The following is a 21556-nucleotide window of genomic DNA, read 5'->3' on the forward strand; positions in this document are numbered from 1 at the left end:
CAGCAGCATCAGCATGTCTCGTCGGGTTGGGATAAGATTTGGTTTTTTCTAACGAGCTCTTCACGGTGGCAGCAGCAGCAGCAGCAGCGACGTTCCGTTCCTCGGGCTGTGTTTGCTCCCCTGCCGCCAGCGAGGATGCAAACGCGGACCACGCTCACCTCACTGTTCCTCGGCTTGCAGGGAGGCCCGCGATGTTGAACTTGACTTTTGTCAACGCCGTGCAAGTTGGCTTTTTTTTTGCTTTTTTTGTGCCTGTAGCATCAGAGGTGGCTTGTCGTGTCTGCGCTGTGCACGCCATATAAACTTTAGCGCGGCGCGTAATTAACTGCGGCCTTCCATCGCAAGTATGATGATTCGGAGCGATTTGCCAAACGCAGAAGGCTGTTGACTTCACAAAAAATATTCGCCGCGGTTATTTTGCACGTACAGCGTCGTTTCACCCGATGTAATTTAAACATGTCCTTTGGGCTTTGCGTGTCGCGCAAATGGAGCCACTGTTTACCATAATTACAACGGGGAGGCTGGTTTATTAAACGGTTGTTCGCCGTTTTAAAACCGCGGGTAATGTTCTAACCGCGATGCTATGGAAAGTATTTTATGTTTTCTGTTCGTGCTTCCGTGAGCAACAACAGTCTTGCAAACCCTGTCGGCCGTGCCAACTATCCTCACAATGCGCCCCCCTCTGCCAAGCACGCCGTGTCTGCTGATATAAAGTTGGCCTTAAATGTCATCTGTTTATCTCTCTCGCACGCTTTGTGGCCCTGCGTCGCTTGCAGGTGAACTGTGGGCTCACGGAAGAAATGGGCCACCGCGGTGACGGGATGTTATTTTTATACTCTTAGTTTTTTCGGTAACGTCACGTAGGTAAAAAAAATGAAATTAAAATTAATAAAAATAAAAGAATAAAAATCACGATTTTTATTCTTTTATTTATGTAAAAATCACGATTTTTATTCTTTTATTTTGATGAATTTTAATTTCGTTTTTTTTTTACCTGCGTGACTTTACCGAGAAAACTAATAGTATGAATCGTTGCAGTCACGAAAGCTTCAAATCTGGGATGTTATTTCCCTCGCTGGGTACGCAGGATGTCGTCGGTTCGATCCCGACCCTGACGCCTGCCGCTGTATATCTGGAGGTTGCGCGTGTCTCTCTCTCTCCCCGTGGTCGCGTGGATTTTTCTCCGTGGTCCTTCAGTTCCCCCCCCCCCACCACCACCACCCCCCACACACATTTAGAATCAACATCACGCGTTCTAGAGTATTTGTCTGCTGTACATTTCCACGTGACAGGCCACCTCGTTCAGCCATCATTTGTGGCCAAGAAGCGGGCACTGAAAACACGTCCGGCATCAGGAAGCCATTGGAACCATGCACTTTTAAATCAAGATTGAAAACTAATTTATTTGCAACTGCCTTTTTTGTTCTAAATTTGAAGCTTTCGTGACTGCAAGGATTCATACTCTTAGGTTTTTTTCCGGTAAAGTCACGTAGGTAAATAAATAAATAATACAAATAAATAATACAAATAATAGAAGAAATAATAGAAATAAAATATTTATTATTTTATTTCTATGATTTTTTCTATTATTTTTTATTTTTTAATTGTATTTCTATTAGTTATTCTATTATTTTTGTATTTTGTATTTTTTATATTTATTTTTTTACCTACGTGACTTTACCGAAAACACCTAAGAGTATGTCTTTTTTGTGTTCGGGTTGTTGTCCTTCCCCCCCCTGCACCTCCGATGAGCAACGGTCGGCTACGTACGGTGCAAAAGAAGTCCAACACACATAACCATACGTCGCGCATTTCACTTGGCATTCAATCCGCACGAAGCTGGCAGCCGCCGACATTCAAACCCAACATTCCTTCCAGACGATGAGACACTTTCATCATCAGCTGGGAAAAGAATGTGCGGATTGAGAGAGAGTTCACCTCGGAAAGCGTTGCATCTGCTTCAAATACTAGGTAGCGGATAAAGGCGCAGCCCTGCAACTGCTCGGCTCGCGTCACTGCTGGCGGAAGGTCCCTCCACTCTAGAGGGAGCTCCAGAGAGTCCCCTCTAGTGCTGAGGGTGATTTGGCCTACTCTTCCACGATGGTCAGAAGTCTTGGAAGCGGTGGAAGCACCTGCCGGGTGGATGACGTCTGGTGAAGGTGCTTACTTCACACACGCCGATGGGTGGAACAACGGCGAAGAGAGATTTAAGAAACTTGCCACATTCGTCTCAACCGCCGCGCCCGGAGATCGAAGCGGCAACCTACGGAATTTCGAGTCATTGCATAGCCCCGTGGGTCACTGGCATCCCCCTGGTGGCCATTAGCGCCCCCCCCCCCCTCGACAAGACACAAAGAGTGACACCCCCCCCCCCCCCATCATCATTATCATCGTCATGCTGCTGTCAAACCCCCAATGGTTTCACAACGTGTGGCGGCTCTCACACTGACGATGTCTTATCGGCGAAAGTGCCAGCCCGACACTGCTTTTACACAGTGGCAACGTCAAGCAAAATTGAGACCGATTGTAAAACAAGTTTAAGTTCATTTGATTTGTTACGCGTGATGGAGGTCCACCGTTTTAGCTATTGTCACTTTTTTTTCTTACACGCGATATCTGTGGTGCCGCGTGACCACAGGTATGAGCAGCAGCACAAACAGAAAAGTTTTCTGGTCAGAAAACGAGTACGGGATGGTTCGATGGTGAGATGTTAACATGTTAACTCCCTCGCCTGGTATGTAGGAGGTCGTGGGTTCGATTCCCGACTCTGGCGCCTGCTGTATATTTGGAAAAAAAGTTTTTTGGGTTAGATCGAGTAAATATATAAATGTGTCGTTAAACCCGCCACCACCCGACACAGCCAACTAGTAAGGTTTGTCACGTACACAGAACGTGGCCAATTCCTTACTAGTTCAGCACGCCGGTGTGTTGGAGAGCAAATCCACAACATTTACAACCTGAGTACGACGTTTCGCCGGTAATTACAACTCGCTACATCAGGCGACAGCCTATCTTAACCCTATATTATGGATGATATTAGTCGCAAAAGCCTACGTGTTAAAGTGCATATTTTGAGTTTGTGTGTCTCTCTCCCCGTGGTCGTGTTTGTCCCCCCTGCACATTCAGAATCGCCGTGCATTCAGAGCATTCTGCTGCGATGAATTTCCATCGCTGAGCTATCATTTGCGGCGATTGTGGCTTATGAAAAAAACGAGCGATACAGCTCAGTGGGTCTGACCTGGTGAAGTCAAACAAATGTAGTTCAGTTAATATCACAGAAAAGTGCAGCCGCGTTGTAAAAAGAGGCAAAGACGTGAACAGCGGTGTGTGTGTGTGTGTGTCCGTGGAGACACTGACTCCTGCGACAGGAACGTAACTAACAAAACAACACTTGAGCCGGCTGGCTCACCAAGGCTGCCACATCGAAAGAGATCACGACTCAGTGAGCGTGATGCTCGTTGCCGTCGTCGTTGTTGTTAACAAATCGTCACACACGGGAAACGGTAATGGCACTTTCATGCAAATCCAACTAGCAACAACAACAACATCATGAACTAACAAATACCCACAGCGCATTCGTCAACCTAAAATTTGTGGTCTTCAAAGACGAAACAAATATACAATCGGAAACACTGCGGCTAATGGCCCTGATTCATACATGCTATGAATTTTTTTTCCCGTTGCCTATTATATATTCTGAAATATTAATATATGTTAATATATATTTTTATAAGGTGCGGCATTATGTCTCAGAGGGGATGAAGAGGATTAAGTAACTTAACTATTCTTACAATAAAGACAAAGATCCCCCATATAGCCTTAACACACTGTTGGGGCAAGTGTGGTTAGCGAGTAGCACCTATGAAGGCCGGCACGGCACACGAGGGGGTGGGTGGCCAGCACCACGCCCGACCGCCTTTGTCTCCCCCGTGGCGATGTTTTTACGCACCGCACCAGGTACTCAGTCGAGGCTGAGTCGACCTAGGGGAGGCCCAGTAACCGGTTCAGATTATCGTCACCGGTGTTGGCCGTGAGCGGGAAATCGAACTCGGACCGCCGGATTCGTAGCGCAGCGCGCTGACCGCTACACCACCGCTCCCCACATAGACACAAACAAAATACAAAGATCCCCCGTATAGCCTTAACAGACTGTAGGGGCAAGTGCGGTTAGCGAGCACCTATGAACGCCGGAACGGTACACGAGGGGGTGGGTGGCCAGAACCACGCCCGACCCCCCTTGTCTCCCTAGTGGCGATGTTTACACACCGCACCAGGTACTCATTTGAGGCTGAGTCGACCTCAGAGCCAGAGCAGCCGTCCAATTAGATAGCGCGACCCCGTGCAGAAAGCACGAAAACCTTGGGTCTGTTGACAAGACTCGCAAACAGATGGCATCTCCATCAACTCCTCCTCCTCCCTCCCTCCCTCCTCGTCCCTCTTGCAGTGCCCTCGCCTCTGAGAAGCCCCGAAAGCTGGCAACAGGGGAGGGCCCCCTTCCCCTTTGCTGCCTCCTGGCCAGTTGGCCAGGAGGCAGCCGCAGCGCCGCTTAGAGAAGCAAGCAACCCTGGATTGGTCGGGGGGTTGTGTGGACATCACCACCACCACCAATCATCATCACCACCATCAGTCGCCTTACACACAAACGGGCGATGAACCCATTCCGACCGCCGCCGCCGCTGCAGGCGGAGACAACGCAAACCAAACCCCGAGGCCCACATTGCCGCACAGACGTTTTGTTACTTTGAAAATTGGGACAAAAGTTGACTTATTTATTCTCTCTTCCCCCCCCCGCTCACCCTCGCCGCCACCGCCGCACTCCCCGTCTCTCTCTCGTTTTTTTTTACAAACATTCTTGAACAACAAGGGTCGCGGGATGTACTGCCAATTGAACCAAATCTTTAATTACTTAGGAATGATGGGGGGGGGGCGGGGGGTGTTGGGGCTTTGGAGCAAGGGGTGGGGTGGTGGTGGTGGGTTGGAGGGGGGGGTCGTTGGGATTGGGATGGGGGGTGGGTGAAGTTGGGGTACAAGAACAATCATTACGTCCGCTCAGACAAAGATCCCCCGTGTAGCCTTCGACAGACTGCTGGGGCAAGTGCTGTCAGCGAGCGGCACGTGCTTACGCCTTTGTCTCCCCCAGTGCTCGCGTTGGTTAAGTCACACACCGAAGGCTGAGTCGACCTAGGGGGAGGCACTGGACCCGGTTTCGGACGTTTGCTCGCTGGTGTTGTCCGCGAGCCGTGGACTCTAACGCGGTGGGCGGCGGTGGCCGGGTTCGTGGCGAGGCGCGCTAACCACTCCGCCACCGCTCCGCACGATGTAGGCGCGCGCGAGCGGCGTGACAAGACACAGCGAGTCTTAGCCACGGGAAGAATGACGAGAAGTGGGGGGGGTGGGTGGGTGGGTGGGGGGGGCCAGGTGGGTGGGTGTGTGGGGTGAGACTGGTGGGCGTGGTTGGCTCTGTTTCTGAGCTTCAGTCTCAAGACAGAGTGGGCCACCCTCTGTGACCCCTCGGCCCAGCAGAGTCCCGGGTGGGCCGGGGGTGTGGGACGTGCGAACCGGGGTCACGGGGTCACCGAGGCGACAAGAGGCCGTTGCTGCCGGGCCCTGCCCCCTGTCCCTCTCCCTGGATCACCCACTAAGCCCCCCCACCGCCGCGACCCCTCCTCTGCCCTCCCCCTCCCTTCCGCTGCCCACACTCATCTGGACGAGAAACGGCGTCAATCTTGATTTGAAGCTTTCGTGACTGCAGGAAATCCATACTCTTTGGTTCTTTCGGTAAAGTCGCGTAGAGAAACGGCGAAACCGTCACCGGTCATCCGCTCGACACCGAGACAAGGAGACCGTCCCATGGAACACGCTGTTTTTTTGTGAGCGAGTGGATTTCTACTCCCCAATGGGGGCATTGTGACCCTACTATTTTAAGTTGCCCCCCCCACCACCCCCCCCCCCCCACCACGGCATTCAGGGTCGGAGCGAAAGTCAGGATTAATTGTTGTGGGTGGTTGCAAGGATTGAAGCTTTGGCATTTCGGGGTTTGGGGCTTAGGATTATAGCTGCTGAGTCGGCGCGGTCACTTAGACCGGAGCCGAAGGCTGCAATGCAATTTGTGTCTCAGAGTCTAGTGGCTGTGCGCTGGACGGGGCGAGGGTTGGAGTCGTAATCGCATCTCGCCCACAGAGGCGAGCAGGTTGTCCAAATGCATTGCAAACAGTTGCACGTCTTGCTACTCAATCTCACCGCGGGCTCAATCATCATCAGCAGCAGCAGCATTATCATCAGCAGCAGCAGCATCATCAACAGGAGCAGCAGCAGCAGCAGCATTATCATCAGCAGCAGCATCAGCAGCAATATCACCATCAGCAGCAGCATCATCATCAGCAGCAGCATCATCATCACCAGCCGCATCATCATCAGCATTATCATCATCATCCGCAGCAGCAGCATCATCATCAGAAGCATCATCATCATCACCAGCAGCATCAGCAGCAGCATTATCATCATCAGCAGCAGCATCATCATCATCAGCATCATCATCATCATCAGCAGCAGCAGCATCATCAGCAGCAGCAGCATCCTCATCAGCAGCAGCATCAGCAGCAGCATCATCATCAGCAGCAGTATCTTTATCAGCATCAGCAGCATTATCATCATAAGCAGCATTATCATCATCATCAGCAGCAGCATTATCATTATCAGCAGCATCATCATCATCATCAGCAGCATCATCATCATCACCAGCAACATCAGCATCAGCAGCAGCATTATCATCATCAGCAGCATCATAATCATTATCAGCAGCAGCATCAGCAGCAGCAGCAACATCAGCAGCAGCATCATCAGCAGCAGCAGCATCATCATCATCACCAGCATCATCAGCAGCAGCAGCATTATCATCATCAGCAGCAGCATCATAATCATCATCAGCAGCATCATCAGCAGCAGCATCCTCATCAGCAGCATCAGCAGCAGCATTATCATCATAAGCAGCATTATCATCAGCATCATCAGCAGCAGCATTATCATCATCATCAGCATCATCACCAGCAGCATCATCAGCATCATCAGCAGCATCATCAGCAGCAGCATTATCATAATCATCATCAGCATCATCAGCAGCAGCATAATCATCATCAGCAGCAGCAGCATCATCAGCAGCAGCATTATCATCATCAGCAGCAGCAGCAGCAGCCCGAGCGCTGCCCCCCCTCCAACCCCCGTGGCCGCTCGCCCCGGCCCTGCCCTGGCCGAGTTGGCACTGGCTCCGAGCCACGCGGGTTATATAAGACGGGGGGCAAGCGGGTGCAGGGGGGGGGCAGGGGGGGGGGGGGTGAGAGGGAGGAGGAGGGGGGGGGGCACCCTCCGCCCCAGTCGCTTTGTCGTGCAGAGGAAATTGTCAGAAAATTCCGAGATGGGTGGCAACGCTCTGGGGATTCGTCTGGCGAGCGGTGACGCCGGGGTTTGAGACACGGAGTGGAGTGGGGGGGGCACGGAGGAGAGGATGGGGGAGCACACGTGGGGGGGGGGGGGGGCATCGACGCTATGGCAGCTTCGGTTAGCTACGGTTGGCTACGTGTGGTGCGAAAGAAGTTCACTTCTGCAGAGAGAACGCGGCGGCATTGAGAGGCGCGTTGCGCGAGGTTTCTGATTGTAACCGCTCAGCACATGATGATTATATCATTATTATTATTATTCCTGCCCCAGGTGGAGAGACAGACGGAGAGACAGAGAGAGAGAGAGACAGAGAGACAGAGAGAGACAGGGTGAGAGACAGAGAGAGTCAGATAGACAGAGAGAGACAGATTGACAGAGAGACATAGAGAGACAGAGAGACAGCGAGAGACAGAGAGAGTCAAATAGACAGAGCGAGAGAGAGAGAGAGACAGCGAGAGAAACAGACAGAGAGACAGAGAGACAGACAGCGAGAGAGAGACAGAGAGAGACAGGGTGAGAGACAGAGAGAGAGAGTCAGATAGACAGAGAGAGAGACAGATTGACAGAGAGAGAAATAGAGAGACAGAGAGACAGCGAGAGACAGAGAGAGTCAGATAGAGAGACAAAGAGAGAGAGTCAGAGAGAGACAGGGTGAGAGACAGAGAGAGAGAGAGAGAGTAAGATAGACAGAGAGAGAGAGACAGATTGACAGAGAGAGAAATAGAGAGACAGAGAGACAGCGAGAGACAGAGAGAGTCAGATAGAGAGACAAAGAGAGAGAGTCAGAGAGAGACAGGGTGAGAGACAGAGAGAGAGAGAGTCAGATAGACAGAGAGAGAGACAGATTGACAGAGAGAGACAGATTGACAGAGAGAGACATAGAGAGACAGCGAGAGACAGAGAGAGTCAGATAGAGAGACAGACAGAGAGACAGGGAGAGACACATACAGAGAGACAGACAGAGAGAGACAGAGAGACAGCGAGAGACAGAGAGAGTCAGATAGAAAGACTAAGAGAGAGAAACAGAGAGAGACACATACAGAGAGACAGAGAGGGACAGAGAGACAGAGAGAGACGACATCGCGGGCGGCATTATTTATTTGTGCGAAGTGGCCACAGCGGACGACGGCGGCGGCGAGCGAGCGGCGAGCCAACAAAACAGGAATCCAGTCCGGGCACAACGGCTTCTGGTGTGGGGGCACGGGTCACTGCCTCTGCGTTCAGTGTTTGCGTGAGATCGGAGGGGTGGGTGCTAAATCCCACAAACCCCCTTCACCCTACCACCACCACCACCCCCCCCTCTCGCAACAATTTTTTGGGGTTTGTTGTTACGTTATCAGCCGGGCTCAGAGGCGTGCTGGGTACGCCTCTGGATTTAAAGTCGCCAAAGTTGTTCCGCGGTGAAACCGAATCATCTCCGGACAGAGTCCCGGTTTTTTTTCTTTTTAAAAAAGTGACATAACCGCATACTTGTCCAGAGCGGTGAAGTATGGTCAAACGCACTCTAACAGACTGCTGGGGCAAGTGCTGTGAGCGAGCAGCACCTATGAAGGCCGGCACGGCACGCGAAGGGGGTGGGTGGCCAGCACCACGTCCGGCCGCCTTTGTCTCCCCAGTGGCGATGTTTACTGCACACCGCACCCTGGTACTCATTTGAGTCCTAGTCGACCTAGGGCAGGCCCGGGACCGGTTCAAATAATCGTCGCCGGTGTTGGCCGTGAGCGGGAGTCGAACTCGGGTCGCCGGGTTCGTAGCGCCGCGCGCTAACCGGTGCACGGCTGCGGTGTGTGAATAAGTTCAACACAGACACACACAGCGTGAACACATACAGCGTGCACACACACACATACACACAGCGTACACACACACACATACACACACAGCATACACACACATACACACACAGCGTACACACACACACAAACACACACACAGCGTACACACACACATACACACACACAGCGTACACACACACATACACACACACACATACACACACAGCATACACACACACGCACACAGCATACACACACACATACACACAGCGTACACACACACATACGCACAGCGTACACACAGCATACACACAGCGTACACACACACACAACATACACACACACAACATACACACACCCAACGTGCACACACACGCGTGCATAAACATCCAGTAAGTAGGTGCAATTGAGAATGACTCCAGATTAATTAGTCACACACAAACACACACAAACACACACAAACACACACAAACACACAAACAAACACACAAACAAACACACACAAATACACAAACAAACACACAGCACCTCCACAAACCCCACGGGGTATTCGTGAATGCGTCGCTCGCGTAAAACGCGCGCACCTTTCGTAGACCGCGTCTCGAGAAAACCACAAAACAATAAAGGTTCGACGCTTTTTAAATCCTTTATATTAAGTTCGCTTGCTTGCGTGCTTGCTTGCTTGCTTACGACCGTGCAAATCTTTCGGTCGTTTTTTAACCCACTTCCTGTGATCCAATCGAGCTGACATTTTCCACACAGACTCGTTGTGCGAGACAATGAATGTTCGTGAAAAAAAATTCCCAAAATTGTACACTTTTTAGGCAAAAAAATGATTTTACATATATTCAAATAGAACTCATTCATGGCTTTGGCTGAACGTAACAGTGTAAGTGCCCAGAGCGTAACCCCTCCACAGGCCGTGGCGGAGTAGCGCAGTTGGTAGCGCCCTCGCTTCCCATGCCAAAGGTCGCGGGATCGATCCCCGCGTCCTCCACAGGCGAATATATTTTTAAATCCTTTATATTAAGTTCGCTGCCACGCATATAAAGGATTTATAGTGAAAAACTTTGTTTTTGCGGGTTATACTTATTAAATCCTTTATATTAAGTTCACTTGCTTGCTTGCTTATCACCGTGCAAATCTTTCGGTCGTTTTTTAACCCACTTCCCGTGATCCAATCGAGCTGACATTTTCCACACAGACTCGTTGTGCGTGACAATGAATGCTCGTGAAAATGTTTTTCCAAAATTTTACACTTTTTAGGACAAAAATATTATATTTAATTACCAATTGCTTAATGGTGCAATGCAATCATCTGACCCATAGGTGGCAGCCATCTCAAGCCAGAGGACGAGAGGACTCTAGCCGCCACGCATTAAAGGATTTATAGTGAAAAACTTTGTTTTTACGGGTTATACTTATTGCGGTCATTACTTTCGAGTGCAAGCGGTTAAAACTTCCTTAACAAAATCACCACAATCCCACCCCCACCACCCCACCACTATTAAAATAATTCGTATTTCTCTCTGGTCGTTTCATGCTCACGTCTTTCTTTGCGCCTTGTCGATATCGTCGACATTGATTCGTTGTTGCTGCTGCTGCTGTTGTTTTTATTGCCCGCACATTTGTGCCCCAGGATAACCGCGTTACACAAACAGCAGTAGCGCGACATGTTCTGAAATTTGACCACAATGCAAGACCACCGCTGCTGCTCTTTTGACCGAGAGAATCGTTTTTTTTTGCTCTCCCTCCCACCCTCTATCTCTCTCGTTGTTTTGCCAAAGGGAAGCGAGAGAGAGAGAGTGAGAGAGAGAGAGTGAGAGAGAGAGAGAAACCCGAGCGGCGAGACTGGAAGCGCAGTGCGGACCGACTGAACTCTCGTGACAAAGACGAAGATTCACCCAACCCACCCACCCAAAGACAAAGGCACGGACCTCCCGTGTAGCCTGTACATAGACTGTAGGGGCAAGTGCTGTTAGCGAGCACCTATGAAAGCCGGCACGGCACACGTGGGGGTGGGTGACCAACACCACGCCCGGCCGCCTTTGTCTCCCCAGTGGCGATGTTTGCACACCGCAACAGGTAGCTAGTTTGAGGCTGAGTCGACTTAGAGGAGGCCCAAGGCCAGTTCAGATAATCGTCACTTGGCGGTGTTGGCCGTGAGCGGGAATCGAACCCGGGTGGCCAGGTTCGTAGCGCAGCGTAGCGCTAACCGCTGCACCACCGCTCCCCACAGCACACTCCCACACACCTGTGTAAAACACCGTGTTAGCGAGCGCCTATTGTGTTAGCGAGCACCTATTGTTGATGCCATGCAGACAACGCACTGCGACTACGGAGCCAGCAACCCGAGTTCAATTCGCGACCACGGCTATATGAATTCACGCTCGCAACGAGTGACATTTGAGCCGTTCTGACAAATCTCGGCGAAGTGGGCACGAGTCAACAGGCCTCAAGGCGGACACGCTTCGTCGTCATCGCAGAGCTTCGACAAAGGGCTGCATATTAATAATAATTATTAGAACAAACAAAAAAAGACAAAGATCCCTCGTATAGCCTCAACAGACTGTTGGGGCAAGTGCTTGTCAGCGAAAGCCGGCACGGCGGCACGAGGGGGTGGGTGGCCAACACCACGCCCGGCCGCCTTTGTCTCCCCTAGCGGCGATGTTTACTACACACCGCACCAAAGTACTCATTCGAGGCCGAGTCGACCTAGGGGAGGCCCAGGACCGGTGCAGACAATCGCCACCGGTGTTGGCCTCGAGCGGGAATCGAACTCGGCCCGCCGCGTTCGTAGCGCAGAGTAGCGCTCACCGCTGCACAAGCGCGTCCCCATAATAATTAGCATCACCACCGCCACCACCGCCACCACGGTGATTCCACGTATGCACGGTCACCGTCCACGCTACGCTGCGCTGAGCCCCTGGGCAAGCCTGCCAGGTGAGCCCTCCCTCTGCCACGCGCCTTACGCGGCACGCGGCTCTCCCGAGCTCCCCTGAGACAATTGCCGAGACAATTGCACCGAAATACAGAAAACCACCCCCACCACAGCCTCAACCTCAACTCCCCCCATTGACTTAATCTGCCCGCCCCCGTTACAACCTCACGCCCACTCCCCCCCTCGTCGCTCCTGTCACATCCCCGCTGGTGCCTTCAACACCACGGCCGCCTGTAGGGTGCGGAGGTTCACATCCACTGGCTGGACATGATTTTAGATTTCTTTTGACTGAATCCGGTGAAAGTCCGCTCAGGGTTTGTGTTCACCTATATCAAATGGAGTCACTGGATACGTCATTTCCTTCGCGCCGTACGTCGCCTACCGCGCTAATCGGAGGCGCGAGGGAAGGACAACAAACTAAACACAAAAAGCAGTTCTCAAGAAAATAGTTTGCAAATTTAGATTTCAAAGTGCGTAGCTCCAGTAACGGCTTCCTACTTACAGGAAGAGCGTTCCAGACGGCCCCAGGAGCGCATCTGAAAGCGCGCAATGCAGTATGTGCGTACGTTGAACTTCTTTCGCACCGTACGTAGTCAATCGACATGGTTTCAAAAGTGCATCGCTCCCAGTGGGCTTCCTAATAGCGGAAGGAAGAAGAGCGTTCCAGACGGCCGCAGAAGCGCAGGTTGTCTCGTCTGTAGAATGGCTCACAGCAGCCTTGTCTGGCGGGGCAGTCCCCCCCCCTTCTTTGTTAGATGGTTATTTCCATATTCTTTCATTTGCTGCTGTTCTAAAGATGCCCGCCACGGGACTGGATGGGTTGGGCAGAGCTGGCACTGCTGGGAGCCGAGGTTGATAGCCAGGCAGCCGCCTGCGATTAGACCACAGTCTCAGCTGTAGTGCGTTGATGGTTAGCACGGCTGGCTACGTACGGTGCGAAAGAAGTTAAACATACATACATGGTCTCAGCCGGGTCACCAGTAACCGCACGAAAACAAATCCCATCCCAGTACATAACATTTTGTTCTGCACTCAATTTGGCAAAATTCCAGCTCTGATAATGCAAGCACATCACTTTGACTGTCACGTGACGAGCATTCGTCTACAGCAGAGTGGGTGGACGGGGAAGAGTGCCTACGCCCTCACTTTGTGGATCAGAGGTCACGTGAAGGGATCTCAAACGTAGTTCTGCGATATCCGCTTCTGCGGGCTGTTCTCGTGTTGACAAGTGACTTATTTGCAAGCGGGAAAAAAAAACGACACGGGAGAAGACCTCGGCTCGCATAAGAAGAAGAAGAAAGAACACATGTTAAAGGCGGGGTTAACAACCAATTTGCTGTACTGCCATCTGCTGGCCACCACAGCCCAGCGAGGTTGGAAGTTCTCGTAAATATCTACGTGTTCCACCAACGCGTTAAGCCAGTGGTTCTTCTTTTTCTACTTAACCTGGGGGTGCATCACGCCACCCCCATGCGTGGTGCGAGATGCCCTTTTCTGGGGGTGCGAGACGTGGGCCAGATTTGTTTTGTTTAGAAGGTAAATCATCGAAAACACAAATTAAGCACGGACACATAAGTACAAATGGTTGTTTCATCAAACCCCTCTCTCTGTATTTATTCACGTTACACATTTTGTGACGGTTGAGAATCAAAGGGGGGGCGGGGGTGCTAGGGTGCAGCAACAGTTAAGAACGGCTGGCTTTAAGCCATCAATAATAACGCCACGGGACACCTTGCCCCCTGGCTCTTATCGGCAGGGGAAAGTGTGTTCCGCAGAGCGCCATATTTGCCGAGGATGCTGGTGGCTCTTCCGCGCAAGAACCGCGCTGGTGCAGGGAAGCCCATCGAAGAGCGCAAAGGACGATCCGTTTGCAAGCGGCGCACGCAGAGAGCGTGGATAACGCCGACAACAATCGTCAACGCAACCTCCAATAATTACTGACCAGCGTGGCTTTACAAAAGGAGTAAGGATCCACACCTCCTCGAGGGTGTGCCAAGCGACGCTTCTTTGCAGCGCGTGCAACGACCTTACTGTGTGCTCAGTAAGCAAAAGGGTCATTGCCCGAAACGTCGCATGTTATATTTTTTTCGTTTGAGGCCACGCGGTATTGTTCCCAAATGCGTTGAATTTCGTTTTGCTCTTTTGTTAATACAGGGTCATGTGATCGTAATTATGATAATGATTTAGGTGTTAGTGCACGCACAGAGCGCTGCGCGTGCACAGGAGGGCATTGCGTGAGAAGTGACTTGGGTAGAGGACAGAATGACATTACTTGATACAGCTATCGTGCTGTGACGGTTCCACCTGAAGACGGAAGCTTGTGTTGCCTCCGAAGCGTCGTGATTTTTATTTTATTTTTTTATTTTACTTCTATTAATTTAAATTTTTTACCTACGTGACTTTACCGAAAAAAACCTAAGCATATGAATCCTTGCAGTCACGAAAGCTTCAAATCTAGAATTATTTACTTCATTCTGGAGGAATCCGATGAGCTGTGAAGCTCTTTATCACAGAAGTCCAGTCGAACGACTGGAGAGACAAGATTAGAGAAACTGAGAGAGAGAGAGAGATATTATTCCTTTTTTTTATTGAAACAGTTGAGTATGTAATGTATGTGTTTACGTTCAACTTCTTTCGCACCGTACGTAGCCAACCGTGTTAATCGGAGGTGCGGGGCAGGGTGGAAGGACAACACAGCAAACACAAAAAGGAGTTCTAAAGAAATGAGTTTTCGATCGAGATTGTTTCACAGTGCGTAGTTCCAGTGGTTTCCAAATGTACACAGCGTATGTGTGTGTGCGGTGTGTGTGCGGTGTGTGTGTGCGGTGTGTGTGTGCGGTGTGTGTGTGTGCGGTGTGTGTGCGTGTGTGTGTGCAGTGTGTGTGTGCGTGTGCGGTGTGTGTTTGTGTGAGGTGTGTGTGAGTACGGTGTGTGTGTGAGTGCGGTGTGTGCGTGTGTGCGTGTGTGTGCGGTGTGTGTATGTGCAGTGTGTGTGTGCGCGGTGTGTGTATGTGTGCGGTGTGTGTGTGCGGTGTGTGTGCGGTGTGTGTGTGCGGTGTGTGTGTGTGGTGTGCGTGTGTGCGGTGTGTGTGCGTGTGTGTGTGCAGTGTGTGTGTGCGTGTGCGGTGTGTGTTTGTGTGAGGTGTGTGTGAGTACGGTGTGTGTGTGTGTGAGTGCGGTGTGTGCGTGTGTGCGTGTGTGTGCGGTGTGTGTATGTGCAGTGTGTGTATGCGCGGAGTGTGTATGTGTGCGGTGTGTGTGTGCGGTGTGTGTGCACTGTAGCGGTTAGCGCGCTGCGCTATGAACCCGGCGACCCGGGTTCGATTCCCGCTCACGGCCAACATCAGTGACGATTATCTGAACCGGTCCTGGGCCTCCCGTAGGTCGACTCAGCCTCAAATAAGTACCTGGTGCGGTGTGTAAACATCGCCACCGGGGAGATAAAGGCGGTCGGGCGTGGTGCTGGTCACCCACCCCCTCGTGCACCGTTGCGGCCTTAATAGGTGTTCGCTAACAGCACTTGCCCCTTCAGTCTGCTAAGGCTATATGGGAGATCTTTGTCTTTGTGCTTTCTACGTTTAGTGTTTCTTGGGACACGGTGTGCTTCACCACTGCCACTTTTTGTGCGCGAATCTTGCCCTTTTTTTAAATTCCTTAATTGGCTCAAAACTTCTAAAAGACAAATATTATATTTGAAATTCTATGATTTCTTACCTTTTAAAATAAAAAAAAACATAATTTGCCTCAATCATTAATTCTTCTTCCTCTGACGTTGTTGCTGCGTCTGTCACGGTCCGTGTGAGTTTTTTTTTTTCAATTTATGTAACCCCGACTTGCAGAGCTTCCTAGCTCGCAGGCGACTTCATAATAAAACTGAAACAACCGCGCGGTGTACAGCTGTATGCAAATCTCGGCGGTTTTGCAGACAGCGGAATGGTATGAGAGCCGGTGGTGTGTGGTGTGTGTGTGTGCGTTCGCGACTGGGCTGGGTGGGATTAAAGGCTAAAAAAAAAAGTCCGCGGACCGAGACTTCCATACAAAACGTGGCTTTTTTTTCCCTCCAACGTTTTTACAAAAGGGCGTTGTACATTTTACACATCGGTTCGCCCAGACACGGGGGGCATTGCACAGAGGGCGCGTACGGAGAACTTTGCCTCTGCGGTCTTCTTGGGTTTTCTTCTTCGTCGTATTCTTGTCGTACGGCTGACGATGTAGTTGGAGGGCAACACACGACAATTTCACATTTCAGGTGGTGGCTCAAGCCCAGCCAACCGCGTCAGGAGCAGTAGCGCAGGAGTAGTGAATCGTCATCATCATCATCGGCTGTGATGTCTCCCTCGTATTTGTGGATCGGGGCTTTGTTGCGTCGTTATACGTTGCACTGCGGTCAGTGCTGAGTCTATATGGGTAGTGCTGAGTCTATGGACTTCAGTGCTGAGTCTATGGACTTCAGTGTTGAGTCTATGGGCAGTGCTGAGTCTATGGGCAGTGCTGAGTCTATGGACTTCAGTGTTGAGTCTATGGACTTCAGTGTTGAGTCTATGGGCAGTGCTAAGTCTATGGGCAGTGCTGAGTCTATGGACTTCAGTGCTGAGTCTATGGGCAGTGATGAGTCTATGAGCAGTGTTGAGTCTATGAGCAGTGATGAATCTATGAGCAGTGTTGAGTCTATGGACTTCAGTGTTGAGTCTATGGGCAGTGCTGAGTCTATGGGCAGTGCTGAGTCTATGGACTTCAGTGCTGAGTCTATGGGCAGTGATGAGTCTATGAGCAGTGTTGAGTCTATGAGCAGTGATGAGTCTATGAGCAGTGATGAGTCTATGGACTTCAGTGCTGAGTCATGAGCAGTGCTGAGTCTATGGACTTCAGTGTTGAGTCTATGGTGCAGTGCTGAGTCCACGTTCTTCTTCCATGCGGCTGATGTAGATGCAGAGCAGCAACTACAATTTCACATTCAAGTAGTCAAGCCCAGATAACCAGCGGAGTGCATTGTCATCATCATCGCTGTGATGTCTCCTTCGTATTTGTAGATTGGGGAAATTATAGCGTCTTTACACGTTGCACTACCACGGTCTGTCCTGGATGACCAGAGTCGCACCACCCCTACGACTGGAGAGCTGTCTTCATGTTCCATTCGTGCAGCATCTGCCATGGTTTTGTGCAGTGGATGCGGTTTAGGGTGGACCGTCAGCTTCGTGGAAGATCGAACCCAGAGGGATCTTCTGCGTTGGGTCTCTCACGAGGCTCTGCGGTGTCTTGGGAAGGCAGGAAGAAGCGGACGGCGGCGATGTCGTTCTGAATTTAAGTAAAATAATCATGAGCAGGAAGGAAGGAGTAGTGGCGCAGTGATTAGCGCACTGGGTTACACACCCGCCCACCCGAGTTAGATTCCTGGGCGACGGCAAATCCTGCGAGTGGCGAGCTCTCGCTGAAAGATGTCCCCCTGCTCCTCTCGTTCACCGAACACGCACTGACCAGCGTGGTGAAGTATGGTCAAACAACCCCCCCCCCCTCCATCAGCCCCCCCTCCTCGCCCCCCTATACCCCCACTTCCGGCATGTGACCTACGCTGCGTGGTCGGGGGAGTCCCTCGTCCAGCAGTGAAATTGACGAAGGGGAGGGGGGAGGTGGTGCTGCAAAAAATGATTGTTATTCATTTGATATTAACACGGGGGAAAAAGGCATGAAATGCAAGAGGGTTTCTCCCACGTTTAACGGAGTCTGCAGAAGGGAGGAGGACGACCGCTGTTCGCACAAATATTGTTGGAGAGAAATCGGTTCGTGTTGATATTGTGCCGCTGTTCGTATGAACGCGGCGGGCGGGCGGGCGGGCGGGGGGGGAGGGCAGTAAGGAGAGAGGGGGGGGAGGGTGGGGTAGGGGGGTTCGGGGCATTTTTGGTGGAGGAACAGATAAACTATGAATTCCATGAACCTCGAGACAAAACGTTTCCTTTACCGCAGCGAGCGAGACGCGAGCGGCTCTGGACGAGCGGCACGCGGTTTCGGCTTGGTGCGGCGGCGGGCACGGAACAAGTTGCAGCGTAACGGAGCTCGTACGCGCGGAGCGGACAGACGCCGGGTCTCAGCGGGAAGCGAGAGGTTCACCACGTGCGGGACAAACTCCGCTTTGCTCCCTCGGGCAGCTCCTGCCAGTTGCGGGGGGTGGGGGGGGGTGAAGAGCATCGGGCGCCCGGGTACTGCCTACTTAGGCGGAGGCAATGGACACCGGTGGTGGGTTCGGAGCGGTGGCGCAACGGTTAGCGTCACTGCCAGTGTCGGAAAGCGGCTCGGCCGAGTTGGATCGTCGGCCACGGATGAATAAACGCCAGGGGCGTGTTGTGATATCGCAGCCGGTCATTTGCACTCCTCCTCCTCGCCCACCTCTCCCGTCTAGGGTACATGAACTCGCATTGACCAGCGTGGTGAAGTATGGTCAACTAACACATAGTTTGACACGGCTTGGAGGGGTTGTCTTGCGAAAGGGGTCGTAAGTTGTTATTCGTGTTATACCATCAGATCAATGGGGGGGGGGGGGGGAGGTTGTTTTCTTCTTGGTCTTCACATGAGCAGGTGGAAACTCATGGTGACAGCACATTGTACACCTCGTCTTGAGAAGTCAACGCGTGTACGCGTGCTGATGTGAAACCACGCGTAAGAGGGCTTTATAATCTTGCCTTACAGATCTTGCCTTGGACCAGTTTGATCCACACAACACACACGCGCACACGTACACACACACACTCGCGCGCGCGGCGCAGTATCGATCTGGTAGGGCAACTATTTACAGAGAAGACCCATGACCCGGACCGACTGATCGAGTCTCCGATAAGGCGACCCCCTCGTCAGAACGAACCGCGGCACGCGAACATTCTTGTTATCAATGGGAAGACTTCCTTAATAACCTTAATACGCCGTCACACACGGCGGGGCTGCTGTAATTACCAACTAAAAACGAGTTATTTATCTTGCCAAGTAAGGCCGCGCTGAGCTGCTATAAAGTCGGTCTTTTTTTTCAGAAGCGACTTGACCATCACAAATGATGGCTCAACAAAGTGGGATTATCGTTATCAAGTGAACATTTACAGCGGATAAAAACTCGAAACCGCGTGTCGATTCTAAATGCGGAGGGACAAACCGGAGGACCCTGAGAAAAATCCACGCGACCACGGGGAGAGAGAGAAAGAGACGCAAACTCAAAATATCCAGCAGGCGTCAGTGTCGGGATCGTACCCACGCACGACCTCCTGTATACCAGGCGAGGCAGTTAACATCTCCTAGCCACCCGTGGACACACCCGCTACCCCACATTTAATAGGCTCAAGCTCAACGATATCGTTTTTAAATCCTTTATATTACGTTTACTTGCTTGCTTGCGCGCTTACGACCGTGCAAATCTTTCGGTCGTTTTTTAACCCACTTCCCGTGATCCAACCGAGCTGACATTTTGCACACAGACTCGTTGTGCGTGACAATTTATTTTCGTGAAAAAAAAATTCCTAAATTTTCCACTTTTTAGGAAAATTTTTTTTTCATATTTAATTAAAAATACCAATGTGATAAAAATGAAACTCTTACTCAAGAAAAACAGAAATGAATAATAAAATAAAACCGATGCCACGCATAAAAAGGATTTATAGTGAAAAACTTTGTTTTTACGGGTTAATTTTTGTTTGTGTGCATGCCTCTTCGGCAGAAGCACAATCTGATGATGTGAAGATTCCCAACAGAGCGCGCAGCCCACGTGTCTCGCGCCGGTGCCGTCGCTTGGCGCTCGTGGGAGGCTCACGACACAGAGCGAGGACCCACGTCTAGGGGGCGAGCGATGTAGGAGTGGGTGCCCGTGCCCTTCTACCCCTTCTCCACCTCCACCCTGCCCATTCACCAACTCACACTGACCAGCGTGCTAAAGTATGGTCTTGGTCACACACACACAACACACAACACAACCCCTGCAGTAACTGGCACGGGGTCTTGGGGGATGGAAGGGGGTAGGAGGGGGGCAGGGCTTGGTCAAGCAGTGGATTGATAAAGGATCGCACAATGTGCCACTCGGAGGTGTGGGGAGGGGGGGGCGTTGGTCGGTGACCCCCCCCCCGTTAAAAAGGATGGGGGGGGGGCAGGAGAATGTTGCCCCGTTTTAGAAGGAGCCCGGTGCAAAGGGGGTCCCTCTTGGGGTCTGCGTGATACACAGCGGGTCCTTCACTACCGAAGGGGACCCGGTGAGCAGATGCGTTCATGGCGCAAAACTAACAACAAGAAAAGTTTTCTCATAGCACGAAGACCCCCCCCCCCATCACCACCCCCACCGCCCCCCCGAGGCCACCCTTCAATGCCTCTTTATCTGAACTCCTCCTCGTTGGAGGGAGCCGTCTCCGTTGCAAGAAGACGGAGACCGCTCTTGGAGACACTCCCGTGTCGGACGGGAGAGAGAGCGAGAGAGAGCGAGAGAGAGCAGAGCGTGAAATCTCTTGTGAAAGGGGGGGGGGGGCACATAAAGCAAAGCATTGAAAAAAAACCCCCGAAATGATGAACGAAGCAAAGTGCCGACTACACCGAGCATCTTCTTATTCCCTCTGCATCGTAAAAAAAAGAAGAGAGAGCGAGACTAAGGCAGGGAGGCGGCTGGGGTTTAGGTCGTGGTGGGTCACGGGGAGTTGGGTGGGTGGTGGGGGTGTCACCTGTCCTCACCTGGCTGAGGTGGTGCGGACGCGGCTGGCGGCTTGAGTGGAGGAGGCCCATGGTGCGAGCGAGCGGTGCTGCTGCTGCTGCTGCCGCTGCCGTGATCGCGGTGACGCTAAGAACGGCGAGGACGCGCCGTTGCTCCCTCTCCTTGCGGACTTTCAGCGCGGGGGGGAGAGAGAGGCGGATCTAAGTTTGGCATCGCGTTTTATCCCCGTGCACCAAGGGGGGGGGGGTAGGGGGGGTGCTTGCAGCAGCAGCAGCAGGAGGGGGGGAGGGTTGGGCTTACTGAGTTGGGCCAGAGAGGGTGAGGATGGTTTGAGGGAGGGGTTGACGTGGCTGTGGGAGGGGAGTGGTGCTAGGGGGGGTAGTAGGTTGGGGGGGGGTTTCAAGGGAAGTTTAGACGACTGTTAGTTTGGACGCTTTTGTGAGTTTCGTGAGTGTGTGTGTCTGTGTGTGTGTGTGTCCGTGTGTGTGTCTGTGTGTCTGTCTGTGGACGCGGTGGTGCAGCGGTTTGCGCGCTGCGCTACGAACCCGGCGACGCGAGTTCGATCACCCGCTCGCGGCCAACACCGGTGACGATTATCTGAACCGGTCCTGGGCCTCCTCCCCTGGGTCGACTCAGCCTCAAATGAGTGCCTGGTGCGGTGCGTAAAAACATCGCCACTGGGGAGACAAAGGCGGCCGGGCGTGGTGCTGGCCACCCATCCCCCTCGTGTGCCGTGCC

At 51.9% G+C, this 21556-nt stretch overlaps 1 protein-coding gene across 2 annotated transcripts in view; it reads right to left on the reverse strand.

Moving 5' to 3' along the window:
* Nucleotides 1-21006, reverse strand: part of LOC144942341 (insulin-like growth factor 1) — a 41463-nt gene extending 20457 nt beyond the window's left edge. For both annotated transcript variants that reach the window (XM_078869159.1, XM_078869158.1), the window contains exon 1: nucleotides 20839-21006. In XM_078869159.1, coding sequence (XP_078725285.1) covers nucleotides 20839-20889 — 51 coding nt within the window. In that variant the 5' untranslated portion in view covers nucleotides 20890-21006. The remainder of the gene's footprint in view (nucleotides 1-20838) is intronic.
* Nucleotides 21007-21556: the final 550 nt, after the last annotated feature.

This window comes from Lampetra fluviatilis, chromosome 27, assembly GCF_964198595.1.
Source record: "Lampetra fluviatilis chromosome 27, kcLamFluv1.1, whole genome shotgun sequence".
Classification (NCBI taxonomy): domain Eukaryota; kingdom Metazoa; phylum Chordata; class Hyperoartia; order Petromyzontiformes; family Petromyzontidae; genus Lampetra; species Lampetra fluviatilis.